We start from the raw sequence: 26,872 nt of genomic DNA, 5'->3' as shown, positions 1-26,872 counted from the left end.
GGTAATGTTTGAACTCCTTAGCATGTGCATATTCCCTAAAAATACCCCTTTAGCTCTATCTTTGGTCCTCTTTCCCTTTCATGTTGTCCACATCTTACTGTTGGTTTACCTCTCCATTCCCTCACTGTAAACTCCTCTAGGGCAAAGATGTTTTCAAATGAAATTCATTGGCTAGGACCTAGCATGGTACCTAGCATCTAAAGTGCACTCAATAAATAAAAATAAAACTCAGAAGAATAGCCATTAGCATTTAATTTTATTTAAAATTAACAGTTCAGAGGAGGAACATGACCAGAATAGTGTTGAACGCTAACTTCTGAAAAATCACATTTATATAAAAGAAAACAAGCCAACAAGAGTCCAGAAAAGGTGCAGCTTGTATTATTGCACTTGGATGAAAAAATGTATTTAGGGTAGCTCAATACTCAGGCCACACAAGACAAGCGGAGGTAGGACAAACAGAGGACAAATCTCCAGGTAGTATTTATTCTGGATTCCAAACTCCCCTGTGTCCTCCAAAACATTTAGCATCTTCAAAACATTCAACAGGAACTCTTTCCAAAAATGACAGCCAAACGTTTTAGTTAACTCATGCTCTTTGTTCCAAAACTGCACAAGTTCAACGTACAGCTCCATCTCACATAATGAGGGATCAGTATCACCAAAACCAGCCAGTGCCCCAGGCCATGAATGAGGGGGAGAGAGTAAATTTGGAAGAGAACAATACTGTGGCTCTAGTTTACCCTTCCAAGCACTCTTGATTTTGGTCATTTATTTCTGAACATGAGAAAAAGTGACAGTAAGTACAAGGAGTACTAAAGTAATTCCTAGGCTGCTACTAGAAAAGCAAGTACAGCCAGTCCCCAGATTAGGGAACAAGTTCAGTTCCTAAACCTGTCTTTAAGTCAAATTTGTACCTAAGTCACAACAGTTAGGTATAGATTGTATCTAATGTCAGTTAAGTGTTTGTCTTAGTATATAATGTGCCTTGCTGTGCATAAAAAACATTAAAGAAACACTTTCAGATGCAGTAAAACACCTTGAACAAAATACAGTAATAATAACAATAATGTTTTGATACACATTGTTATTATGAACCACTGTATATACCTTGAATTTTTAATATAATAGCCTTTATGGGGGTTGATTTTAACTACGGGGTTGTAGGTAAATCGGATGTTCGTAACCCAGGGACTGCCTGTAGAAACAAAGTCTCCTGCCACATTCATGTAGGTATAAGAAAAAAAAAAAACTGTAAATGTATAGGAAAGATAATTTCTGGTTTCTAGACAAATTACAAAATTGATTTTGTTTTTACCCTTGAGTGTTATACAGAAAAATGTAAACCAATGGACCTAGTTACAAAAAAAAAAAGTAACAACCTTAAGGTCCTAAGCCAAAGTATGATCTTAAAGTTTGGCTTGAGCTAGTTTTATTTTCAAGTTTTCTTCGAGTTTGTCCATGAATTCAAAGGTATTCAAGTAGTCAGACCGTTGCACACTAATAGAAGAGATAGAGAGAAAAGAGGAATTTTAGTTTGTCTTTGATCTGGTAGCTGGATGAGAAGTCCTAGAAATGCCATTAATTTGTTGTATTTATTTCTGGAAGAAAAGTAATTAAGGTTAAAACCAAAAAACCCGTTGCTTTGACTCATAGTGGCCCCACAGGACAGAGACAACTGCCCCATAGGATTTCCAAGGCTATAATCTTTATGGAAGCAGGCTGCCACATCTTTCTCCCATGGAGCGCTGGTGGGTTCAAACTGCCAACCTTTCAGTTAGCAGCCAAGTGCTTGATCACTGTGCCACCAGGGTTCCTCCATTAAGAGTAATAAGCTACAAATCTACAGACTGTGCTCCTCAAACTTCAAGGCTGACCCAGTCTTGTGACTCAGATTCTAGACTAGTCTGTGCTGGAAGCTCATTCACAGGCATGTCCACACTAGGTTTCTTACCATGTAGCTTTGAGGGCAAAACTATCACAGAGCTTCAGTTAACACTGATGCCTGAGATATGGAAATCATCCTATGTCTTGTTCCACAGTTCTTAGTAATTACAAAGCTTATGCACGGTACAATCGCACCTTTACCCCCATTCCCAAAAATTCTCACTTATCCTTAAAAACAATTTAATGCCATTATTTCTACCAGTGTCTTAAGAAAAACCAAAGGCAACGGACTGGCATAATCCTGCTGTTCGGTGCCTAGTCAAGTACAGCACAAAGGTATCACACTGATAGAAACATTTCAAACGTATTCTTCCTGCAAATTGAAGATAACAAAGATGGAGTGATTGAGTTTATTCCTGTTACTAGTATATACTGACCCTAACAGGTCTCTGAGGACATACTAGTTGGGACATGGGATTTGTGTTAAATTTTAGTGTTTCTTGAGGTGTGCCACAGTAACTCACTCTGACTTTGGGGAGAAGTTTCTGATTAGCAACTAATCCAGCTGGGACACTGGCTACCAAGTTCTCAGAAAAATCCTGTGCAATATTTTACTGCTTGTTACAGATACTTAAGGGACCACTGTCAGATGGACATCTTATACTTGTGCTGCTTACTTTAAATAAAAAGGTGGAATAAAATAAGATGGAGGTCCCTTTTTTTCTTTCTTTTCTTTTTAGTGTGCTTTAGGTGAAAGTTTACAGCTCAAGTTAATTTCTCACTCAAAAATTTGTACACATATTGTTTTGTGACATTGGTTGCAATCCCCACAACATGACAGCACACTCTCCCTTTCCACCCCAGGTTCCCTGTGGCCATTAGTCCAGTTCCCATCCCTTCTTCTGCCTTCTCATCCTGCTTTTGGACAGGAGCTGCCCATTTGGTCTTGTATATTTGATTGCACCGAGAAGTTCGCTTCTCATGCATGTTATTCTTTGTTATAAGCTATGTCTAATCTTTGTCTGAAAAGTGGGCTTCAGGAATGGTTTCAGTTCTGGGTTAGCAGAGTGTCAGAGGAGCCATAGTTTTGGGGGTTCCTCCAGTGGTCCCTTTGTTTCTCATTGTCTACTGTTTTCAGAACCTTGTCATCCAATGATTATCAACTAAATCAAGGGTTAGCAAATTACGGTGTGGGCTCAATCTGACCTGTACCCTGGCTTTGTGCATAAAGTTTTATTGGAAGACTGCCATACCTATTCATTTATGAAGTGTCTATGACTCTCTTTCTGCTACAATGGCAGAGGCAGAGTCAAGTAGTTGTAACAGAGACCATATATCTCACAAAGTCTAAAATATTCCCTGTCTGACAATGTACAGATAGTGTTTGCTGATCCCCAAACCAGATGATGCACAACAATACAGTTCCAAAAAAACACTGATGTTTTCAGCCCATTGAGGGTAAGTTGTGATTTGACCATAGAGTTTAGGGCAGCTTATACTTACTTGGGTAAACCTTTAATGCAAGCAGCCAAGTCCTTGGTGAGGAAGCCAGCCTCAATGGTCTCAATGCAGACTTCTTCCAAAGCCTTTGCAAAGAAACTAAGCTCGTTGTTGTTATCAAGCTTAGCTCTATGGGCTAACCCTCTGGTCCAGGCGAAAATGGAAGCTAAAAGAGAAAGGAAGAGAAAAAAGTACATCTCAGTCATACCAGTCATAGAAAGTCTCAAATGTTTGAGTTTATAAAAACACAACAGGTTTTTATTTAGGTGACTGACTTCATTGCATGCCATCCATGTGGGCTATTAGTTTTAGGAACATTGGAAATATTTTACCAAATGAAAACCTGAATAATCTGCATTTTTGTGAAGAAAAAACACCTGGGTTTCATTAGAGCTTTAAGAAAGTACATCTTCATAGGTGTAGTACTAATGCTTGAAGCTTAAGGCATTTTGTAATTTGGAAAAGGTCACAATCTCATCTATCTCTTGTCTGTATTGTCCTCCTCTTTCCAGGCTGTGATCTCTTTTTAAAGTGCTGTCCTTAAAAACCTGTTGGAAGGATCTACGTGGCTTTAATTCTTGGCCTATGTGATATTTCACCGCACCAGGGGAAGAAGAAAATGCTTATTAATAACATTCTTCTCTGTGAAGAATCTTCTCCCACAAAATAGAAAAGTATATATTATATGTATTTCAAGAAGCACATCAAAAGGACTATTCTTGACAGAACAAATCACCTACTTGGAGATGACTTTGTATACACAGGCACTGAGCAGCCACAGGAACCCATCAGAGTCCCTTTGGAGACTGCTACCCTCTGATCAGAAATCAGCGTAGACATCAACACCATCTTACCAATGGGATTGGTGGATGTCTCCCGACCTTGCTCGTACATGCGGTAGTGACGTGTGACAGTCCCGTGGGCAGCCTCCGCTTCTACTGTCTTGCCATCTGGACAGACCAACACGCTGGTCATCATACCAAGGGAGCCATAACCTGTAAGTGGCAGAGCATGAATTTATTTGGTTCGGCTGCATGAAAAACACTGGGTCTCTCCAAGAGACAGCACGTAACTAATCTTAGGAAACAAAATGAACATGGGCACATGGAGTCATCCCTAATTCTCCTGCTCTTCTGAAAGCAGGGTCACCACTTCAGATCTCACAGGTGAAGGGTCTGGAAAAGCTGTCATTTGTCTTCATGATCTCAGAGGCACCTGCTCTCTGATGGAGAGGATGGGGTCTGACTACCTGCATTCCACCCTAGCTCTCTGACTAGAAGCTGCTGTGCCTGTTTTCTTACTTGTAAAATGAGGGTAATAAAAGCACTAATCTCACTGGGCTGTTGTTTGAATTAATAAATACATATGCATGTGTTCATGAATATATGCTCACATTCCTTAGAATATTACCTGCTATAGAAAAAGAGCTGAATAAGTTATTTCTATCATCACGAGCTGATGCTCTGCTGTTTGGGGGAAATAACGATTAATAAGAGTTCTCTCCTGCTCTCCAGCTACTAAGGCTCATTAAAATAAAAGGTAGGTAAAAACAGAATGATACGGGCTGGAGAACATCCCACTTGCCCTTCCTTACTTTCTTTAACACTCCCAACAAAATGCTTCTCTTCTGTGATTTCCTGTTCAGAGACCACGTTACAACTTTCAAGTTCCCACAATTCATTTTTCTTTACTATTTCACACTTGACTTTGGAGAACCATTTTTTTCCCATTTTTGCTACCTCCCAATAGCACCGATAGAATTAACAATGTAAATTTAGAGTAGGCTGTTACTTTTTCAGCCTGTGTGATATTTCACGGCACCAGAGGAAAAGGAAAATGCTTATTAGTAACATTTTCTCCGTAAAAAACCTTCTCCCACAAAATAGAAGACCATATGTTATAAATATATTTCAAGAAGTATGTTAAAATGGCTATTGTTGGCAGAACAAATCAGCTACTTGGTGATGACTATGAATAAGTCACCTCTACCACTTTTAAATCTCCCACGTGTCTGTCAGTTTGTCGTACTGTGGGGGCTTGCGTGTTGCTGTGATGCTAGAAGCTATGCCACTCGTATTCAGATACCAGCAGGGTCACCCATGGAGGACAGGTTTCAGCTGAGCTTCCAGACTAAGATAGACTAGGAGGAAGGACCCGGTAGTCTACTTCTGAAAAGCATTAGCCAGTGAAAACCTTATGAATAGCAGTGGAACACTGTCTGATATACTGCTGGAAGATGAGCCCCCCAGGTTGGAAGGCACTCAAAAGATGACTGGGGAAGAGCTGCCTTCTCAAAGTAGAGTCGACCTTAATGACATGGATGGAGTAAAGCTTTCGGGACATTCATTTGCTGATGTGGCACGACTCAAAATGAAAAGAAACAGCTGCAAAAATCCATTAATACCGGAACCTGGAATGTACAAAGTATGAATCTAGGAAAATTTGAAATTCTCAAAAATGAAATGGAATGCATAAACATCAATATTCTAGGCATTTGAGAGCAGAAATGGACTGATGTTGGCCATTCTGAATCGGACAATCATATGGTCTACCACGCTGGGAATGACAACTCGAAGAGGAATGGTGTTGCACTCATCGTCAAAAAGAACGTTTCAAGATCTATTCTGAAGTACAACGCTGTCAGTGATAGGATAATATCCATACACCTACAAGGAAGACCAGTTAATACGACTATTATTCAAATTTACGCACCAACCACTAGGGCCAAAGATGAAGAAATAGAAGATTTTTATCAGCTGCTGCAGTCTGAAATTGATTGAAAAGGCAATCAAGATGCATTGATAATTACTGGTGATTGGAAAGGGAAAGTTGGAAACAAAGAAGAAGGACCAGTAGTTGGAAAATATGGCCTTGGTATAGAAACAATGCTGGAGATCGAATGATAGAATTTTGCAAGACCAATGGCTTTTTCATTGCAAATACCTTTCTTTCACCAACATAAATGGCAACTGTACACATGGATCTCGCCAGATGGAACACACAGAAATCAAATTGACTACATTTGTGGAAAGAGACAATGTAAAAGCTCAATATCATCAGTCAGAACAAGGCCAGGGGCTGACTGTGGAACAGACCATCAATTGCTCACATGCAAGTTCAAGCTGAAACTGAAGAAAATCAGAGCAAGTCCACGAGAGCCAAAATATGACCTTGAGTATATCCCACCTGAATTTAGAGACCATCTCAAGAATAGATTTGATGCATTGAACACTAGTGACCAAAGACCAGACGAGTTGTGGAATGACATCAAGGACATCATCCACGAAGAAAGCAAGAGGTCACCGAAAAGACAGGAAAGAAAGAAAGACCAAGATGGATGTCAGAGGAGACTCTGAAACTTGCTCTTGAGCATCAAGTAGCTAAAGGAAAAGGAAGAATTGATGAAATGAAAGAACTGAACAGAAGATTTCAAAGGGCCTCTTGAGAAGACAAAGTATTATAATGACGTGCAAAGAGCTGGAGATGGAAAACCGAAAGGGAAGAACACGCTCAGCGTTTCTCAAGCTGAAAGAACTGAAGAAGGCATCAAAAGAAGATGGAAGGAATACACAGAGGCATTATAACAAAAAGAATTAGTCGATATTCAACCACTTCAAGAGGTGGCATATGATCAGGAACCGATGGTACTAAAGGAAGAAGTCCCTGCTGCTCTGAAGGCGCTGGTGAAAAACAAGGCTCCAGAAATTGATGGAATATCAATTGAGATGTTTCAATAAACAGATTCAGCACTGGAGGTGATCACTCGGCTATGCCAAGAAATATGGAAGACAGCTTCCTGGCCAACTGACTGGAAGAGATCCATATTTATGCCTATTCCCAAGAATGGTGATCCAACCGAATGTGGAAATTATAGAAAAACATCATTAATATCACACGCAAGCAAAATTTTGCTGAAGATCATTCAAAAATGGCTGTAGCAGTATATCGACAGGGAACTGCCAGAAATTGAGGCTGGTTTCAGAAGAGGACGTGGAACCAGGGATATCATTGCTGATGTCAGATGGATCCTTGCTGAAAGCAGAGAATACCAGAAGGATGTTTACCTGTGTTTCATTGACTATGCTAAGGCATTTGACTGTGTGGATCATAACAAACTACAGATAACATTGCGAAGAATGGGAATTCCAGAACACTTAATTGTGCTCATAAGGAACCTTTACATAGATCAAGAGGCAGTTATTCGGACAGAACAAGGGGATACTGATTGGTTTAAAGTCAGGAAAGGTGTGCGTCAGGGTTGTATTCTTTCACCATACCTATTTAATCTGTATGATGAACAAATAATACAAGAAGCTGGACTATATGAAGAAGAATGGGGCATCAGGATTGGAGGAAGACTCATTAACAACCTGCGTTATGCAGATGACACAACCTTGCTTGCTGAAAGTGAAGAGGACCTGAAGCACTTACTAATGAAAATCAAAGACCACAGCCTTCAGTATGGACTGCACCTCAACACAAAGAAGACAAAAATCCTTACAACTGGACCAATGAGCACCATCATGATAAACAGAGAAAAGACTGAAGTTGTCAAAGATTTCATTTTACTTGGATCCACAATCAACAGCCAGGGAAGCAGCAGTCAAGAAATCCAAAGATGCATTGCATTGGGCAAATCTGCTGCAGAGGACCTCTTCAAAGTGTTGAGGAGCAAAGATGTCACCGTGAAGACTAAGGTGTGCCTGACCCAAGCCAAGGTATTTTTAATCACATCATATGCATGTGAAAGCTGGACAATGAATAATGAAGACTGAAGAAGAGTTGACGCTTTTGAATTGTGGTGTTGGTGAATAATATTGAATATACCATGGACTGCCAAAAGAATGAACAAATCTGTCTTGGAAGCAGCGCGACCAGAATGCTCCTTAGAGGCAAGGATGGCGAAACTGCGTCTTACATACTTTGGGCGTGTTGTCAGGATGGATCAGTCCCTGGAGAAGGACATCACGCTTGGCAGAGTACAGGGTCAGCGGAAAAGAGGAAGACCCTCAATGAGGTGGATTGACACAGTGGCTGCAACAATGAGCTCAAGCATAACAAGGACTGTAAGGATGACGCAGGACCGGGCGGTGTTTCTGTTGTGCATAGGGTTGCTATGAGTTGGAACCGACTCGATGGCACCTAACAACAACAACACCACTTTTAAAGAAGTGGGTTAATGGCAATTTTATTTTTTTACTCATTTTTGGGAAGTTTAAAATTTCTGTGTAAGCTTAGTAGCTCCTTATGCCACTGTGTGTTGGTTTGAGGCTTCAGTAAACACGCAAAATAAGTATTTACTGGAGAACCTCAGAACTATGCCCATAGTGTTTATCTATTCATATTAGAAGACACTAGTAGTGTCATTATTAACTGAGGAAATCAGCATTTGGTATGGAGTCCAAAGTAGTTCACGCCTCCAGGGCAGAGTGAACAGAGACAGTTCTGCTGCCTTTTAATCTCTTTGCCTGCCTTGGGCCACATTTATCTCCAGAGTGGGCTCTCCACAGTCACGCAGCCTTGGTTTCAGGTCTCTTGTCAGTGCACTACTGGACACTGTACTACAGAACTGCTATTTCAAAGTCCTTTGAACCTCCATATTCCTTGAGATACTCTTTTCTTCTTGCCATGAGAACATTTAGAAACAAAGGGATGATTCTGGATCCCTTTCCAAGAGCTCTGATTACCAGGAGTGACTTTCCCTATCCACCATGGAGCCATCCCAGAGCAACATTCCCTTCTCTATCGCATACAGTACAAATGATTGTGAGATTAGGAGAAACAAAATGGGGGTAAGGGGATTGGGTAACTCATTTATCTGACAGAAAAGTTATCTTTACTGCGTTGGCCTACTGATTTTCAAACTGATAGGAAATGCTTAACTTTCATAAGAGAAAGAAAAAGTAGTACTTCCTGGTGAAAAGCAAACACAATCAATGTTAACACATTCATCTGGGGAGATTTGTGTTTACACAGTTACCAGGGGTAACTGAAGGGCAGCTTGGTGCTAAGGAAATCAAGAGGAGTTTCTATTGGTTTGGCCCTCACTCCTGATTCCTGAAATTTCTGTGAATAGCCCTGGGATTCTTTGTTTAACTCCTTCATGTTTAAAGCTAAGCATTAAACACATTTGTTTATAAAGTACCAGAACAGCTTCAAGGCTGGCAGAAGGGGTGCAGTTAGCACCTGCTGCCAAATGAATGAGCTCTTGGAGACAGCCCCCTTAGTTATTGGAACCTGGGCACCTCACTTTACCCCACCTTGCCGGGGAGCCTGGGGTGCCCTGGTTTCAGGGGTAGACTATCCAATAGGGAACGTAAACATGGTGCCTACCCTGCTTACCAGATCATCAGTGGTGAACGATTTCACATTCACTGATGTGGTGAAAACCCATGTGAAACTGTTCACTAGAGATTAGTAAGTAAGCTCATACTTATCTCACGTCAGGGATTGAACTGTGTCCCCCCAAAATATGTCTCGATTTGGGTAAGCCATTATTCCCAGTATTGTGTGGTTGTCCTCCATTTTGTGATTGATGTGATTTTTCCCATGTGTTATAAATCTTAATCTTTCCCTGTTGACAGTAAGTCAGATTGGGTTATGTGGAAAAGGATTAGAGTGGGATGTTTAACACCTTTTCTCAGATCACATCCCTGACCCAATGTAAAGTGAGTTTCCCTGGGGTGTGGCCTACATCACACCTTTTTATCTTAAAAGAGATAAAAGAAGAGAGAAGGGAGCAGAGTTGGGGACCTCATACCACCAAGGAAGCAAAGCCAGGAGTATAGCATGTTGGACCTGAGGTTCCGGCACAGAGAAACTCCTAGACCAAGGGCAGACTGATGTCAAGAACCTACCTCCAGAGCTGAGAGAGAGAAGGCCTTTCCCTGGAAGGGCGCCCTAAATTCGGACTTCAAGCCTACTAGACTTTGAGAGAATAAGCTTCTCTTGTTAAAGCCATCCACATGTGGTATTTCTGTTATAGCAGCACTAGATAACTAAGACACTTTGCTTACTCAGTCATCTGCCCCTGTCAGGGACTGTAAATTTCAAAAGAGATTTGATTCTAGACAAACCTGCTGTGGGGATGGGAGAGAGACAGATGCCAGCCACACCTAGAAGCAGAATCTTTGATGTGGTGAAAAAATGTGAAATTGTTCTCCATGGATGAACTGGTAAACAAGGTAAGCACCATGATTACCTTGCCTGTTGAATAATCTGCCCCTGCCTGTCTTTCCATTCTCACCAGAGGGAAGTTAAAGGCAGGGTAAGGGAGTGATTTTTGGATTAGGCAGTTGGGCTACCTACTGGTAGCTTTGACATTTCTGGTGGGGAACAAGGTTAAGCTTTGTAAACTGTGTTCACAACTGAGGCTGGAGCCAGGAAGTCTCTACCTACACAGTAACCTCTTGTGTGACACTAAGTCAGTTCCCCTGTCTGATCTTAATTTCCCTTCCCATCATATAAGAAGATGGTCCTGAATGCCCTATAATATAGCACAATATTTCACGATTTTACTAATGAAGAACTATATCAACGTGCTCTCAAAGTGGAGGAACTGCTATGGAATGACCTATTCTGCCGCAGGCCAAGATTCACCTCTACGTGGTCTCCTGGCTCCTTACCTTGGGCCACGGAGTCTGACTGCACATCACCATCATAGTTCTTACAGGCCCAGATGAAGCCACCCTCTGATTTCATAGCTTGGGCCACCATGTCATCGATGAGCCTATGTTCATACCAGATGTTTTGGGCTTCAAATTGGGATTTGTACTGCCTAAGACACATGAGAGAAAAAGGAAACAAAAAAAAGGAAATTCATTTTGTTAGAGGCATTTTCTATTGCTCCAAAAAAAAAAAGAGGACAGGAAGCAGCATTTTTGAGTACAAGCAGCATAAACTTGGGAATCTGACAGTCACAGGGTCAAACTTATCATTTTCCCGACCATTTCCCAGTTATGAAACCCTAATTTCCCATCTGGAGAGGCAATTTCACCCACCCTGTAGGGAAAAGGTGAGAATAATGTGAGACAGTGGAGTGTCTTGACCACTACCTTCCACAGTTTTCTGTATACTACTGGTAAAAAGACTCCTGAAATTCAACTTATTAAGAATATAATCAAGGGGAAAAAAGACTATTGTGTTGCTTATTATCATTATAGAAAAGGTGTATTTGAAGAGTTTCTAGACTTGGTATTGATGGATAACAGGAAGAGAACTCAAAATGCCTCAGGAAAGATATCTCACCTAAAACCTGAACCCTGGCTTGAACGCTTGTACGTGGAAGGGGGCTATGCTGGCTGAACGTTACCTCAGCACCACAAACTTTGATTTAAGTTCAAGGGACTGCAGTAATGCAAAGTTTTAAATCATAACAACAGGTATCAGAAAAAGTGGAAATGGTGCCAACTCAGTAATACATATACTTGAAAAATCACAACTTCCTAGCACTAGCGTGTTACCTTTATTCAAACATTAACCAATCCTGGTTCTGAAAAGTAAATGTAGGGCCCTTCTTTGAGAGCATGTTTACTTTCTAAAGGCAACTCAGAGTGACTCTTTTCCACTCCTTTTAAATCTGTTTTGCTCTCATCTTTGAATGAGTGATGGTTTTCACTTGATTTGTCCCAGAATCAAAGGAGTAAATATACAGTCTCTGTACCACAAATACCAGCATACTTGAGGAAAAAGGAAAAAAGAATGAGTTACTTGTCATATATCTCCTGAAAGATGTCTTTAAAACGTCCATCATATTTTTTCAGAATAGTGTTTTTGGTGCTCAGATACAAAGGCCAACCCTTAGACAGAGCCATCTGGAAAGAACTGTGTGCAAAATCTTCGATTGATTTATCTTGATTGTACATTCCCATGGCAACACCACCACAGTCTGTGAGGGAAATGGATGAAAGACAAAAGGGTAAAAGTAAATAGGGCACAGTTGTAACAAGGTTAAGGCCATTTTATCACCACCAGAGAACCCAATTAATTCTCAGCTCCTACATTTGAGCCCAGGCTTCAAAAAGTCCCAGCCAGGCTTCCAGTCTGGAATTCCATGAGTTCCTGAGGAAAACCAGTTCTAGATAAGAACACTCTAACTTGTTTTGAAAGGGCAACAGAAATGAGAGAAACATATGGTCTTTAGGATTCAGAAGACACTGAAAATCAAAACTGATTACATGAATCAGAAATACACTCAAGAAAGAGTGAATACAAGCGGCCATTTAAGATGCCACAATTGGTCTCAAGCCACCTGGAGCAAAGGAGAATGAAGAACACCAAAGACACAAAGAAAATATGAGCCAAGAGACAGAAAGGGCCACATAAACCAGAAACTCCATCAGCCTGAGACTGGAAGAATTAGATGGTGCCCGGCTACTACCAATAACTGCCCTGACAGGGAATACAACAGAGAATCCCTAATGCAGCAGGAGACTAGTGGGATGCAGATCTCAAATTCCAGTAAAGAGACCAGGTTTAATAGTCTGACTAAGACTGGAGGGACCCCAGAGGTCTTGGCCCCCAGATTCCCTGTTAGCCCAAAACTAAAACCATTCCCGAAGCCAACTCTTCAGACAAAGATTAGACTGGACGGTAACACATAAACTGATAGTGGAAAAGAGTGTGCTTCCTAGCTCAAGTCAACACATGAGACTATGTGGGCAGATGAGAAGGCAGAGCAGGACAGGAGCTGGTTGAATGGACATGGGAAATTCAGGGTGGAGGAGGAGGATAGTGCTGTCACATTACAGGAAGAGCAACTATGGTCACATTACAATGCGTGGGTAAGTTTTTGTATGAGAAACTGACTTGAGTTGTAAACTTTCACTTGAAGCACAATAAAAAAAGTGAACAATTTTTAAAATCTTTTACATAGTTTTAAAACTTCTAATATATTTTAAGCTTTAGGTGTGCATTCAACCCTCAGCCACTGAGAAAACTTTGAATTCCAAATATTGAATGAAAATTTTCTTAACTTCCTGGAGGGTACTGAAGGTTCCTACCATAATTGATAGAAATAATTGTGCTACAGGTACTCACTGGTGTTTCACAACTATTAGTTGAACTCTGTTCTTACTAAAACATGGACCTGGAATCCATGCCATTGCCCAAGGCCAAGTTGGGCTCAGAAAAGTGAAAAGCCTTGAAACTGGTAGAACTAGATTCTATTAAAATGGTATTATTTGGAGGAGGCAAGGAAAACCAAACTAAGTAACTGCGTGTATGTGTGTGCGTGCGTGTGTGAGTGCTTTTAAGAACTTTGATAGTGGAGAAAGAGGGCCCTCTGACTCTTTCAACAACTTTTGGGAGGGTTTTGCCATAAGGGCCTTTCCAAGCAGGGGAGTGAATGGCTGGGAAGAAAAGGCAAAGAGCAGATATTCCACACTCAAAGGATAAATTCTCAGAAGAGCAAGAAGAAAACTTCAGCAAATACATAACACAAACGTCTTCTGTAAGGACAGCGTTACATGATGGGTGATTTGGGCCTAGTAACACTTAATTTTTTAATTTTTTTCTGGGTTTAACACTTAATTTATACCATTCGAGTGCAACAGATTCCTGGCAGTCTTTTCTCCCTGTTTTAAGACAAATGTGTAATTATCTACCTGTCTTTCCCTACATACATTTCCAATTAAGCAGCGAGTCCCTTTTGTGCCTTTATCCATAGCATGGAAGGTATGGAAGCTAATTACTTTTTTCTGTTAAATTTTGGGTCCTGCAGAAATGTTCACAGACCCAGATTGTACTTTCAGGCAGCCGCACAACTAACTTTAGAGTACCAGTAATCATGTCATCTAAATGATCTGTAAAAAAAAAATAAAGACGTAGCTCATGATGGAATTATACATACCTTCAAAATCATGTACCAAGTATGTCACCTTTTGGGCTCCATCACTTGGTGTGTAGGTTATCTCTACTTTTCCAGGCCCAGGTACAACAAAATCAGTTGCTCTGTACTGTTTGGACAAGAAAAAAAGGTATAAGTAAACTTAATTCCATGAGAAAAAGAAGAAAAGAAAAATACTCTAATGAAAATTATAAAGGAAAGAAAAAAAACCATAGATCACAGAACTGGTAGGCAACTTGACAAAGAGGTTGTTAGTACAGCTCAGCCTTCTCCTTTTATAGATGGGGACAAAGAGGTTTAAAGAATTCCCAAAGCTAGTTAGTGGTGGTTGTTAGCTGCCTTGAGTTGGTCCCTGACTCATGATGGCGCCATGCAGTTACAGAGTAGGACTGCTCCATAGGGTTTTCTTGGCTGTATCCTTTATGGAAGCAGTTCACCAGGCCTTTCTTCCATGGAGTAACTGGCTGGGTTCGAACCACCAACCTTTAGGTTAGCAGCCAATTGCAAATTGCTTGTGCTACCCAGGCTGCCTCAGTTAGTGGTAAAAAAAAAAAAAAAAAAGTGGTAAAGTACATTAAAAATCAAAAAAACATTTATTGGGTGCCTACCAAGTACAGGGCAGTTTTCTGAGCACTGATAAGGAGAGGATATGGACTGCCAGAAGAACAAACAAATCTGTCTTGGAAGAAGTAAAGACAGAATGCTTCTTAGAAGCAAGGATAGCAAGGCTTTGTTTCATGTACTCTGGGCAGTTATCAGGAGGAACCAGTCCAAGGAGAAGGACATCATGCTTGGTAAAGTAGAAGGTCAGCAAAAAAAGGAAGACCCTCAATGAGATGGATCCACACAGTGGCTCCAACAATGGTCTCAAGCATAACGATCGTGAGCACGGCGCAGTACTAGGCAGCATTTTGTTGTTATACGTGGGGTTGCTATGAATGGGAACTGACTCCATGGCACCTAATGACAACTTGTCTTTAGGCTGCTTACAACCTAACACAAGTGAAAGAGCAATGAAAGAACTTCAAATGTCAAAAAGGAGGCAACGATAAAAAAAAACTATAGGATGACAGAGGAAGAGAGATGAGCAATGACTGGGGGGTCAGAGAAAACTTCTTGGGGGGGATGATGATAATACCAGTTGTAATATTCAAGATGGTGATGAAAAAGCTAATCCTTTGGATCCTTCCTATATGCCAGATGCTTTACGTGATTAACTTGAGTCATCTCATTATCTCCTTTGACTCTTCCATAAGTCTTTTGAAGATGTAACTTTGCTGTCGAGGATTCATTTAGGGTCAAAAGATCTGGGTTCTGGTCCTTACTTAGACATTTAGGGCTCAGTCTCTTCTTGATTATTATTGCTACTAATTCCAGGTCCAGGGCTAGTCTATATGAAGCAATCACTCTGGAAGTAGCTGCCAACATGCTAATGACCAAGGAAAGGGCCATCTAAGGAAAGCCACCTGCCTCATGGGCCTGAGCTACTATAGTGGAAAATGTACTTGGCACACACCAGCCATCTCCAAGTCTTTGCTGCCTTGTAACTTCTCCCTGATGAACTGAGCTAGTGTCAGTTGCCGGCAGATGTCAACCATATCTATTTGATTAGATCTGTGTAATTACAGTTGATAAAAGAGCTATCAGATTATCAATGAAGATTAAATACCTATTCTACCTAGAACTTCTGACATAGCATCCTTCACTGGTTCCTATCTCTCAAACAAAACAAAACAAAACATAACAAAACAAAACAAAAAAAACCCCCACAGCACTAAGAACATAAGTTCTTTGAGTAGGCTTAGGCACAATTAAACAATTAGTGAATAAACCTACTGTTTGGAATTTTCATTCTGGACTTTAATAAACAGAATGGCCATTCTTCCAAGCGACTGATGCCAAAATGATTAAAATAAATAAAGAAATAAAAATGAAAGAACAAAAAAGACACCAGTGACCCATAAATGCTTAAAGCAGTGCTCCTAGAAACATTAGGTCTGTACCACAGCCATCTGCATCCCCGAGCCTGGGCCTCTGGGAAACGTCTGTGAAGGGCCATGGCTCGGGCTGCCACCAGCTGGAACAAAATTAACTGGCCCTCTCAAGAACTGACCCTAAGACCCTGGTACCGGCACAGAGAGTAGTCCACCCCAGCCACACTGTTTGCAAGGACTGCTACATCAAGCCTCTGGATTTCAGCAGTAGGGAATCCTGTTTTCAAAACTCCTTTAAAACACAACAGGCTGCTTTCTATGAAAGTCTGAAACCTCAGTTCTAAGAGAGAATTTGGATTTTGTATAGCGGCAGTCTTTCTGCTTAATTTGGCAATAAGCCTACTTGTGCAGATTCAGAAGTTTTGATTTTTTTTTTTTCTAAGCAGGAAGGAATATTTTAAAGAGACTGCTTTCAAATTACTGAGTCAGTTTTCCTTTCAGGCATGAAGTGAACATGTTTAATACAGTCTTTGGTGGTTCTCAACCCTACCTGCACATTAGATTCCCTGGGGAGCTTTAAAATGCCTGAACCTCTCTGGAAATTCAGACTTACCCGGCATAGGTGAGACTCAGGCATTGGAATTAAAATAAAAAAAAAAGGGCAAAACAAACCACACACAAAAAGAAACTCCAAAGGGGACCCAGTTGTGCAGCCAGGGTAGAGAACCACTGATCAAAATACTAGGCTGAAGTATACTGAATTACCACTAAAAAATGTCAATATCATAGAGCTTTGGTGTAGTGGTTAAGAGCCACAGCTAACCAAAAGGTGAGCAGTTTGAATCCACCAGGTGCTCCTTGGAAACCATATAGGACAGTCCTACTGTGCCCTATAGGGTTGCTATGAGTTGTAATCGACTTGATGACATCAGGTTTTTAACCTAATAAAAATACAAGAAAAAGGAAAAACAAAGAAGCATGTTTAAGAAAAATCATGTGTTGAGATGGGTACCTATATCTAAATTTATCTGAATTTGATTAAATTTACATATAGACAAATATACAGATACACATATGCATTTTCAATTTTGCACCTCACTTCATAGGAGTAGGCACCAGATGGTAAGAATACAACATATACAATTTGGAACTGTTAGGCAGCCAAAAGGCCATGAAATGACTTACTTGATCCCCGTAAGCATGGCGACCTATAATGATGGGTTTTACCCATCCACTCACAAGCCGGGGGATATTTTTGCAGATGATAGCTTCCCTGAAGACAGTGCCACCCAGAATATTCCGGATGGTGCCGTTTGGCGATTTCCACATTTGTTTCAACTTGAACTCCTCAACCCTTTTTTCATCAGGGGTGATAGTAGCACACTTGACGCCAACGTTATATTTCTTTACAGCTTCTGCAGCATCCTTGGTGACCTGGTCATTGGTGGCATCACGATTCTCTATGCCTAAATCATAGCTTGGGAGGGAAAAATTGTAAGTGTAACTTTTCAGACAGACTGATAGGTTACTGATAGTACTACCATATTCTATCAGCTTAGTGGTGGTAAACAGAGCTTGCTTTGCAGAAACTGAAAGCTCCAAATACATCTAAGTTTGGTTAAGTTTTAGCACTGCTGCTGTTAGCTGACATCGAGTCAGCCCCCAGAGCACTGCAACCCGTCCACAAGGGAATGAAACGCTGTCCGGTCCTATGCCATCCTCCTGATCAGTTGCGGATTGGACTACTGCAATCCCCAGGGTTTTCATTGGCTGATTTTCGAAAGAAGGTTACCACCCTTCCTAGTCTGTCATAGTCTGGGAGCTCCACTGAAACCTGCTCAGCATCATAGCAATGTGAAAAGTTTCCACTGACAGATGGGTGGTGGCTCCGTGTAAGGTGAATTAGCTGGAATAGAAACCAAAAAACCCGCTGCCGTCGAGTCGATTCCAACTCGTGGCAACCCTGCAGGATAGAAAAGAACTGTCCCATAGGGTTTCCAAGGAGTGGCTGGTGGATTTGAACTGCCAACATTTTGGTTAGAAACCAAACACTTAACCACTGTGCCACCAGGGCTCCTTGACTGCAGTGGAACCTGGGAAATCAAATCTAGGTCTCCAGGATGGAAGGTGAGAATTCTACTACTGAACCACCAATGTCCTCAAGTTTCTGCAGTAGTGCACCCAAAACACAGAAGATAAATGTCAGCTAAAAAGGCACTAAGAGATGCTGAACTGCTAGGCCACGCCTCCCTGTGTTGTAATGAAAAGCTGTCTAGCAGGAAACTGAATGGAAACCACTGTACTCTGCCCTTTTGCCTACTTTACACCACATAGAGGCAATAACAGCTCACCAGCAAGTCTTTTGCTAGGCTTTCCTCCCTGTAATTAGCATAAAAATGTAAGCTTAAGTACCACCTTGTTTTTCACTAAATAAATACCGCACTTAAAAAAAGGAGGGGGGCTGTCTTAAAGGATTTTTTTTTTATATTTTGGCACTAATGGGGTGGGATTCATAGATCTGACAGCCAGTGCCAAAGATGCTGACTCCTTCATTCATGCCAGTTAGTCATAAGATGAACCTTTCCCTAATTCCTGGGCAAGTTTCTTTGTTCTGGAAACAAGTCCGCAATTTCTTGGGTCAGTAATGGAATCCACCGATGCTCCTGTATACGCCAGAGAGTTACACTTTAAGACACACCTGAAATCTGGTCTGCAGAACAGGCGGAGCTGGGAAGAACGTTGGTTGTTCACAGAGCACAGAAAATGACTGCAAAGCTTTACTGATAGTATATAATAGTTTGTCAAAGGCAGAAAAAACAAAACAATAATGTAATAATTTATTTTGCTCTCCAAGGCTTTAGAGAAAGGAATGCTTTCAAAACTGAACCATTAAGTCTCTAGATTTCTCTTTCTGGTTCTTTTACATTCCTTTCCTTAGATATCCCAGCTCATAATGCAAATACATAGATCAAAATCTTGATGTATTCCCAAATAAAAATATTTCCAAACTGCTTCGACCTTAAGTAATTCATGCAAAGCTAACGCAGTCATGGTTATCTTAACAGGAAATGCTGAATACCTACAAATATCTAACCCTAACTCAAACAAGAAGGGAGGTCAGCAGTTTTCATGATCCTAGGAGCCATTTCTCATCAAAAGAATCTACCAGCAAGCTAGTGGATTGTTTACCTTGCTTCTTACATTTCTGAGAGAAAAGAACAAATACATGCCCTGGACCATTGTCTAGCCTATATATAACAACAAAACCAACAGCACCACTCCTTCTCAAGAAGAACCAATCATATAATGAAAACAGCAGTTTTGTAACAACTTAAAACTTGTTTGGCCCTCCAAAGATTCCTTAGTCTGCACCCACTGACTTTTTTCCTCCTACACACACGCACACACAAAGTTGTCCTAGCATTGACTCCAACCCATAGCAACCCTACAGGACAGAACAGAATTGCCTCATAGGGTTTCCAATGAGTGGCTGGTGGATGTTAACTGCTGACCTTTTGTTAGCAGCTAAACGCCTAACCACTGTACCATCAGCACTCCCCTAGGCATAGTAACTGCCCTTTAATACCCCTTATGCCTCTAGGCTAAAGAAGTTCAATGCAGCTTTGCAGCTATTATACCTACAAGTTCTCTGGAACACCGTTTGCCGTGCAAATTTCTGAAACAGGAGAGAATTTATAAAATACTTTTTAATCGACTTAAAGATCTTTTCATGCCTCATTTGCTGTATGTTTGACTGACCTCTGCCTGTATTTGCTCCTTCTCGTGGTTACAATATAGACATTATCAGCAGCTTCAGCTTTGGAATAATTAAGAATGGTGTCTACTGACTCCAGGAAAATTCAATGTCTACACCCAAGCAAAGAACAGATCCTCAGGACACATTCTGCTGAAAAATGCTGGGTCGAGGCAAACACACAGTTGCCAATAGTTTGGCTGAAATGTGTTGCTCAACTTTTTACCAGGTGTCTTCAGCCACTTAACCTTTGTAAAACACCTGTCTCTAACTAGTTCAAATGTACAAAGAACATGAGCATGTTTATGAAAAACACAGGAAAAAAATGAAAGAATTATGCATCAACTTTCTCATCTATCTCCAAGCTCTTTAAACACAGAGTAAAAGCAGGAAACTTATAGGATGCAAATGGTTTCAGGAACCTCTCCCAAAGGTTGGAATTGGATTAATTAATTTCAAGGGCTCCTTCTGTCCTATAATTGTATGAAAACAGAAAAAGTCAAGGAATGAAAAGGAAAAAAAGACCACTGACTAGTTAAGCAGAGTGATAGAAAATGGAGTTTAAAGGACAAAATTGTGTTAACTACATTTAGTTTACTGTTTCTTGCATCCTCTATAAATTCCCTTCAACAGATTCCACATTGTGCCTCTCCTGGCCACTGATGGTGCTACTTCTTACAAAGAAACACCTTCACAGGAAACGGAGGCTTGGAAAGCCCTGAAGATCACTTTGATTTCCTCAAAACGCTTGACTTCTGAAAAAAAGTCCAGTTTTTCTAGCAGTTTGTTAAAATGAAAATAGAGATACACCTGCAAGAATTTAGGCCAAAATAAAAAAGCTTTGACCACGTTATGCAATAGTATCTATGTGAATAAGCTAACTGTACCCCAAAATTCCTTAGACTATGCCTTCTGAGTTTGCTACTGGGAAGCAATAATTCATTTACCTGTGTAGGTCCAACTCCACATAGGGCAAAATGAGCTTTTCTTTAATTAGTTCCCAAATGATTCGGGTCATTTCATCTCCTTGCATCTCTACCACAGAACCACCCTGGATTTTGGGGGACATTTTGACTTAAACAGACCTTCAAAAGGAAAAAAAAAAAAAGGTGAAATGCATGTGTTGTCATTTATTTCATTATAAAGTGGACACAAAACCTAATTTGATGACCATTGAAAGAACAATTCATAATAGCACGCTATTAGAATTGAGCATCTTCTCTGTGCAAGGTATTGTGTTACATGTTTCACATGTGGTTTCCAGGTCAGCCCTTGCAGCAATCCTGTAAGATGGAAACTATTTCCCACTTTACTAAAATGGATAAAAGAAAAATACCTTGCCAGGGCCACCCCTCTAAAGTGTCGGGGAGCCTGACCCTGTAACATGCCCTTATTAAACTCTATTCTCGACTGTTGGCTTAGTCCCGAAAATGAGATTATTTCCTCAGTACTGTGTTTATTAACTCCTCATTTTAATGGGCCCTGAAGGTGAGCTGAATGCTGAGGGCTAGGATCTTCCCTTTGTATGAAGCTGTTTTGGTTAAAATAACTACCCTTGAGGAGATTCAACTGATTCTTGTGACACATGCGCAAAGAAACCTTAATTAAGTCTAAAAGTGAAAGAATAATTCCTGGTGGGGCTATGTTTTCTGAGAGACAATAACAGACATCGGGGATGTGGTGGTAAATACAAAGTGATTTCTCAGTTGGAGAACTCTGTATACAGAAGGAGCACTGCGCAGGACTTGAGCTCGTCCCTCTTCCATTCTTCAGTGTCCCAACTCCTTAATTGTCCCTCAAGGGCAAGGGGAGGCTGCTGCTGGGAAGGGAGGGGGGCAGAACATTAGAATTGTTCCAGGAAGAGAAGCCACTTTGTGAAATGGCTGCGAATGCAAAATCAATCTGATTCCCGGAAAGGGCAAGTGTGGAATATTTGGAAGAAGTGAAACTACTTTAAAAATATAGTTCCCTGAGAGGCGAGGAGGCTCTAAGCCTGCAAAAGGTATCTGTTCCTTCTCCTGAAGCTCTAAAGAAAACTTTTTCTCTCTTTCAGCAACACAACTACAAGCTGTGTAACACAACTGCCGATTGCTTTTATCTCTTAATGTTACAGCTGAAGAATGGAGAAGTCAGAAAAACTGACTTCAAAAAATTTATTAGGTAAGAGGTCTGTAGTTTTTCTTGAAAAGCTGGGCTAAAGAAATTTGCCCTTTAAATAAAAAATGTAACGGCTAATGGACAGTAAGCCTTGGTTCCCCGTGACAAGCCAAGATATATTCTCGCCCCGCCCCCCAGGCCTATTTTCACTTCCCGAGTTTGCAAAACTAGAATCCTGCCTACTACTGTTGAGGAGGTTCCCTAGATCATTACTGGGGAACCATCTGGAACTCAACTAGAATAAAAGAAATGAACCAGCTAATGTAGGTTAAGTCAAGAAAATACAACTGCAATAAGGATATATAGAGAAATGGGAGAGGGGAGAAAATGGGGAAGACAAAGACACAGTCTGCTATTGAAGCCTGTGATTTCTGCATTCTGAATATGACCATGTACTAAAAAATAAAACAAGTCATGCAACCCCAGGTATGTCAGAGTAGAGCTGTGTTCCATAGGGTTTGCGGTGGCTGATTTTTTTCAGAAGTACATTGCCAGGCTTTTTTCCAAGGTGCCTCTGGGTAGATTTGAACCGCCAATCTTTTTTTTTTTTTGGTTAGCAGCCAAGTGCTTAACCATTTACACCACCCTGGGACACAGTACGGATCCCAGTTTTCCATACAGAAAGAGTGAAGGTTAATTCCCACCAGTAATTTCACGTTTCACGTCTATTTTACAGAATAGCTTAAAGTATATGATTCAGTCATACTTGAGCCCACTTTCACATCTGTTCTTGTATTTTAAAGGAAACAAAACAAAATTAAGAGGCAGCAAACTTATCTTGGTCTTCATATACATTTACGTGGCCACGTTCCTACCTAGCATTATGCAAGAGCTATGACTTGGCAATTTTTCCTTGATGGCAAATATAATTAATAAAACTGTAACTTAAAATCTCAAGACTAGAGTGATAGGGCTTTTTTAGCTCATTATTTCCTTCTCAGCTAAAGCAAACGTTTTCTGTAGTACCCCTTCTGCATCTCATATTGTACAACTGAAACACTTCACTTTATTTTTCCATTAAATCTTTTTCTACCTGTTAACTAAAAAAGTGAAGCTTTATCGTAGCGTCTGGTTTAATGTACAGCACTATTTTATTTCTTCTAGATTTGAATTCCACGGGATGGGCTTTAGGCCTCACTGAATTCACCTCTCCACCTTTGTCCCTCCTCAGATTTTCTTTCTCCATCCTCACCCTAACTTCAAAAGATCGACTTTTCCAAGCCTAGCAAGCACCCGTTTACTTAGTCTGAAAGGAGCTGAATTCCAATCTCCTGACACGCTTGTGTAATTCCAGATAATAAACCTGGAATGATACAAAGCAGTTTAAAAAGGAAAAGCCGCTGACCCCATTTAATTTTATTTTCATCACCGCTGAGTTTTTAGCCAGATTTTTTTTTTTTTAATCTAAGTTCATGACTACAATAATTTCTGGGCAAAATTAGCCTCTTGCAGAAAAGACAACGGACTAAAAGAAACAGGGAAACAGCTGCAAGTATTCCTGACTCACTCCTTTGCAGAAACTCGCCCCGCCCAGGACCAGTTAAAGGCGGTATGGCCACAGGAAAGAAGGGAAACACGCATTCTTACCTCTACTGTCAATCAACCTGTAATCAACCCAACTCGTCTCAGTCTTGCAGACTCAGCTGAATGCAGTCTATCTCCTAAAACGGAACGAAAAAGGTAGTGGAAAGACTTAATCATACAAAACACCCCTTTCACGAGGATTTGGTTCGTTGTTTTTAATACCGGCCAGACAGTCCGGTTTATCTGGTTTCAAGTACAGTGCGGAGTGTACCCAGAGGAGCAAAGGGCAGTTTTAGGTCCTCGGGCACCTTCCAAGAAAAGGGCAAAGGAGCACGCGTATCTCTGTGTGCATACATGGAGGGTGCGTCTGTAGGAGTGTTCCTGGGTTGTCGACCGTTAGCGGGTCTCTGGGTTTGGACGTCCTTGGGTGACGCTGTGACCAGCAGGCCCTTGGCCTGCAGACGTCCTAGAGGGCTGCAACCGAAGCAGGTTCGTTCCTCCTTTCCGGTCTCGACGTCCTCCCCCTCCCTCTCCGCTCCCGGGACTTTAAACCTGCAGCCGGGGCGCGGAATGGGGAACGCCTCTTGAGACCCGGCGGTGGCGGACGTGTCCCCCACCCTTCACCCCGCCCCCGACCGCCATGGGTGGCCCGGCGAACAACCCGGTATCTTGGAGCTCCGCCCCCTCCACGCCCCCAGGCCGACGCATCCAGCGAGTCGCTGGGCCAGTCCGGGTGGTCTGAGTTCGCTTTCCACGCCCAAGTCCTAGACTTCCACACTTCTTTGCATCCGGCTCCCCGTGCTGCATGCTTTTTTCCTCCTGCACCCGAGACTTAGTCTCTACGCGTCCTTGCAACCTTCCATCGCTTGATTTTCCTCCCCGCGTGCAAACCTGCTCTTGCATTTGTCACTGCAAAGCAACTCTCCGGCTGCCCGATTTCTCCCTTTCCTGTCCAAGCATTCCGCACCCTCCTCCGCGCCATGCTTGGATTTCTTCCCTTCCTTGCACCCAGGCCTCGCCGCTAAGTCCCTCCCTCCATGCCCAAGATCTGAGCTTTCCTCCCTTTTCCCACCGGCGGAATCAGAGCCTCACCCGCCCAGCCGCTCGGGACTGAGGCCGCCCCTCCGAGCCTGCGGTTACCTGCAGGGGAACAGACCCGCGAGGAGCCAGGGGCGCTGCAGTCACTCACACGCTCAAACTCGAGCGCGCACGCCGGCAGTCCTCGCGGGGCCCCAGCTCTGCCGGCCTCTGACACCGGCCCTCCAGAAGCCCAGGGACCCGCCCCGGGGAAAGATTTTTCCTCCTCCCGGCCTTTGTCCCCTCCCAAGCCCTGCCTCCTCAGCTCACCTCCCGGAGTCCCGCCCCCGCAGCGCCGCCAATCGCCGCGGGCGACCCCCGGGGTAGGCGGGGCTGCAACGCAGCTTTCCCGGCTCGATTGACGGCGGAAGGGGTGCTGTGCAGCCGGGCACCACTAGGGCCCCTCTCGGCGGAAGGACTCGACTCGAGCGCCACCTGCAGGCCGAAGAGTGGCGAGCGCCGAGGCTCGGGTTTGCTGAGGCTGTCCTCACCCGGTGAAGGGGCGGCTCCGGCTGTGTACAAACAAGGTCAGGGCGTTTCCAAATCGCCCACAAAGGCAGACTGGGAGTAGAGCACCCGGGACGGTGGCAGCCCGTCTGATCCCTTCCCGCTCCGAATGTGCGGTAGATTGTAAAGTGTAGGCGCCTTTACCAGAAGGAATGGTGCACGGGCTAGCGTGGGGTCAAGAGTGTGAACAATTACACAAGCAGGCACTCCCCAGTAAAAATTCCCGCCACCACCAAGGAGTAGGACTTTTTAGGGCTTCTGCCACCTTGGAAACCCTATGGGGCAACTCCGCCCTGTCCTATAGGGTGGCTATGAGTCGGAATCGACTTAACGGCGGTGGGTTTGGTTTGGATTTACTACATATTATAAATAAATCCCAAATCGTTATTTGCAATAAAAGATAAGGATATGAAGGAGATTATTATCTGGATACCAGTGAAACTGGAGTAAAGTAAGTAAAAAAAACTCAAAACCCGGTTGCCTTTGATTCGATTACGATTCCAGCTCACTGCGACCCTGTGTGTGCCCTAAAAAACAGTGGGTTTTTTTTAAGTGCCTCTGTCCTCCAATTCTTCAGGAAAGTTGTGTGTGTGTGTGTGTGTGTGTGTCTTACTCCCGAAAACATGCAAAAATAAAGGAGTATTAGATTGTGATTTGTGCAATAACAACAATCTTGTACATTTCTGTCCAGGACTCAGTGCCTTAGAACTTAATTTAAAAATTATCTCTAGCACCGGATTATTACATTTACTTTGAAAATGAAGTTATGCAGGGTATGACTCAAGGTGCATTTTGGACGCTAGAGGACACTGCTATATTTCCCAAGACAAAAAGAGGAAGAAAGCATACACAATGTCAGCTTGTTGATTTTTGGAGTGAACAGATATTAGCGGCCGCCTGTACTTATTCCTGTAGAAATTATTGGGAGAGATATGACCTTGTATTTTTTAAATATACTTTATTTTTAAGGAGGCCTCGTGGCGCAGTGGTTAAGCTTTGGGCTGCTAAACGAAAGGTCGGCAGTTGGAAATTACCAACCCTTCCTTGGAAACCCTATGGGCCAGTTCTGCTCTGTCCTACAGGGTCAGTATGAGCCAGACTCAATGGCATTGGGTGTTTTAATTTTATTTTTAAAGCAGTTTTAGATTTAGAGAAAATTGTGCAGAAAGCAGAGGGTTCCCATATGCCCCCTTTCTCCCATTATTAACATCTTGCTTTCCTGTAGCATGGTTTGTCACAACTGATGGACCAATATTAATACATTATTGTTGACTGAAGTTCATAGTTCACATTAGGGTTCACTCTTGTGAACACTCTTTGTGCTATACAGTCTTCTGCCTTTTATACAAATGCATAATGTCATGTGTCCACTATTATAATAAATACAGAATAGTTTAATTGCCCTAAAAATACCCTGTGCACCACCTATTCATCCTTGGTATACTCTCCTTGAGCCCTTGGAGACCACTGATCCTTTTACTGTATCTATAGTTTTGCTTTTTCCAGAATGTCAAATAGTTGGGATTGTACTGTATGTCGCTTCTCAGATGGGCTTCTTTCACTTAGCAATATGGATTTAAGGTTTCTGTTTTTTTTTCATGATTTAATAGTTCATTTCTTTTTATTGCTAAATAATACTCCATTGTATGGATGTACCACAATTTGTTTATCCATTTACTTTTTGAA

The 26,872-nt window shown here is 41.9% G+C and overlaps 1 protein-coding gene across 3 annotated transcripts; it reads right to left on the bottom strand.

Moving 5' to 3' along the window:
* Nucleotides 1-237: 237 nt before the first annotated feature.
* Nucleotides 238-24,877, bottom strand: IDH1 (isocitrate dehydrogenase (NADP(+)) 1). 3 transcript variants are annotated; one of them, XM_010602269.3, is made up of 10 exons: nucleotides 24,695-24,877; nucleotides 23,666-23,739; nucleotides 20,869-21,006; nucleotides 17,353-17,644; nucleotides 14,237-14,342; nucleotides 12,097-12,274; nucleotides 11,013-11,164; nucleotides 4,242-4,382; nucleotides 3,391-3,553; nucleotides 238-1,500 (listed from the first exon to the last, which is right to left on the bottom strand). In XM_010602269.3, exons 3-10 carry the CDS (start codon nucleotides 20,988-20,990, stop codon nucleotides 1,410-1,412), a joined length of 1,245 nt encoding a protein of 414 aa, XP_010600571.1. In that variant the 5' UTR covers nucleotides 20,991-21,006; nucleotides 23,666-23,739; nucleotides 24,695-24,877; the 3' UTR covers nucleotides 238-1,409. The 3 variants fall into 3 exon arrangements, with proteins under 3 accessions (XP_010600571.1, XP_003406143.1, XP_010600569.1); XM_003406095.4 differs by having other exon boundaries at nucleotides 24,743-24,877; XM_010602267.3 differs by lacking the exon at nucleotides 24,695-24,877 and adding an exon at nucleotides 23,957-24,186.
* Between the last annotated feature and the right edge of the window lie 1,995 nt (nucleotides 24,878-26,872).

This window comes from Loxodonta africana, chromosome 6 (assembly GCF_030014295.1).
Source record: "Loxodonta africana isolate mLoxAfr1 chromosome 6, mLoxAfr1.hap2, whole genome shotgun sequence".
Lineage (NCBI taxonomy): Eukaryota > Metazoa > Chordata > Mammalia > Proboscidea > Elephantidae > Loxodonta > Loxodonta africana.
This window is presented reverse-complemented; position numbering and strand designations above follow the sequence as displayed.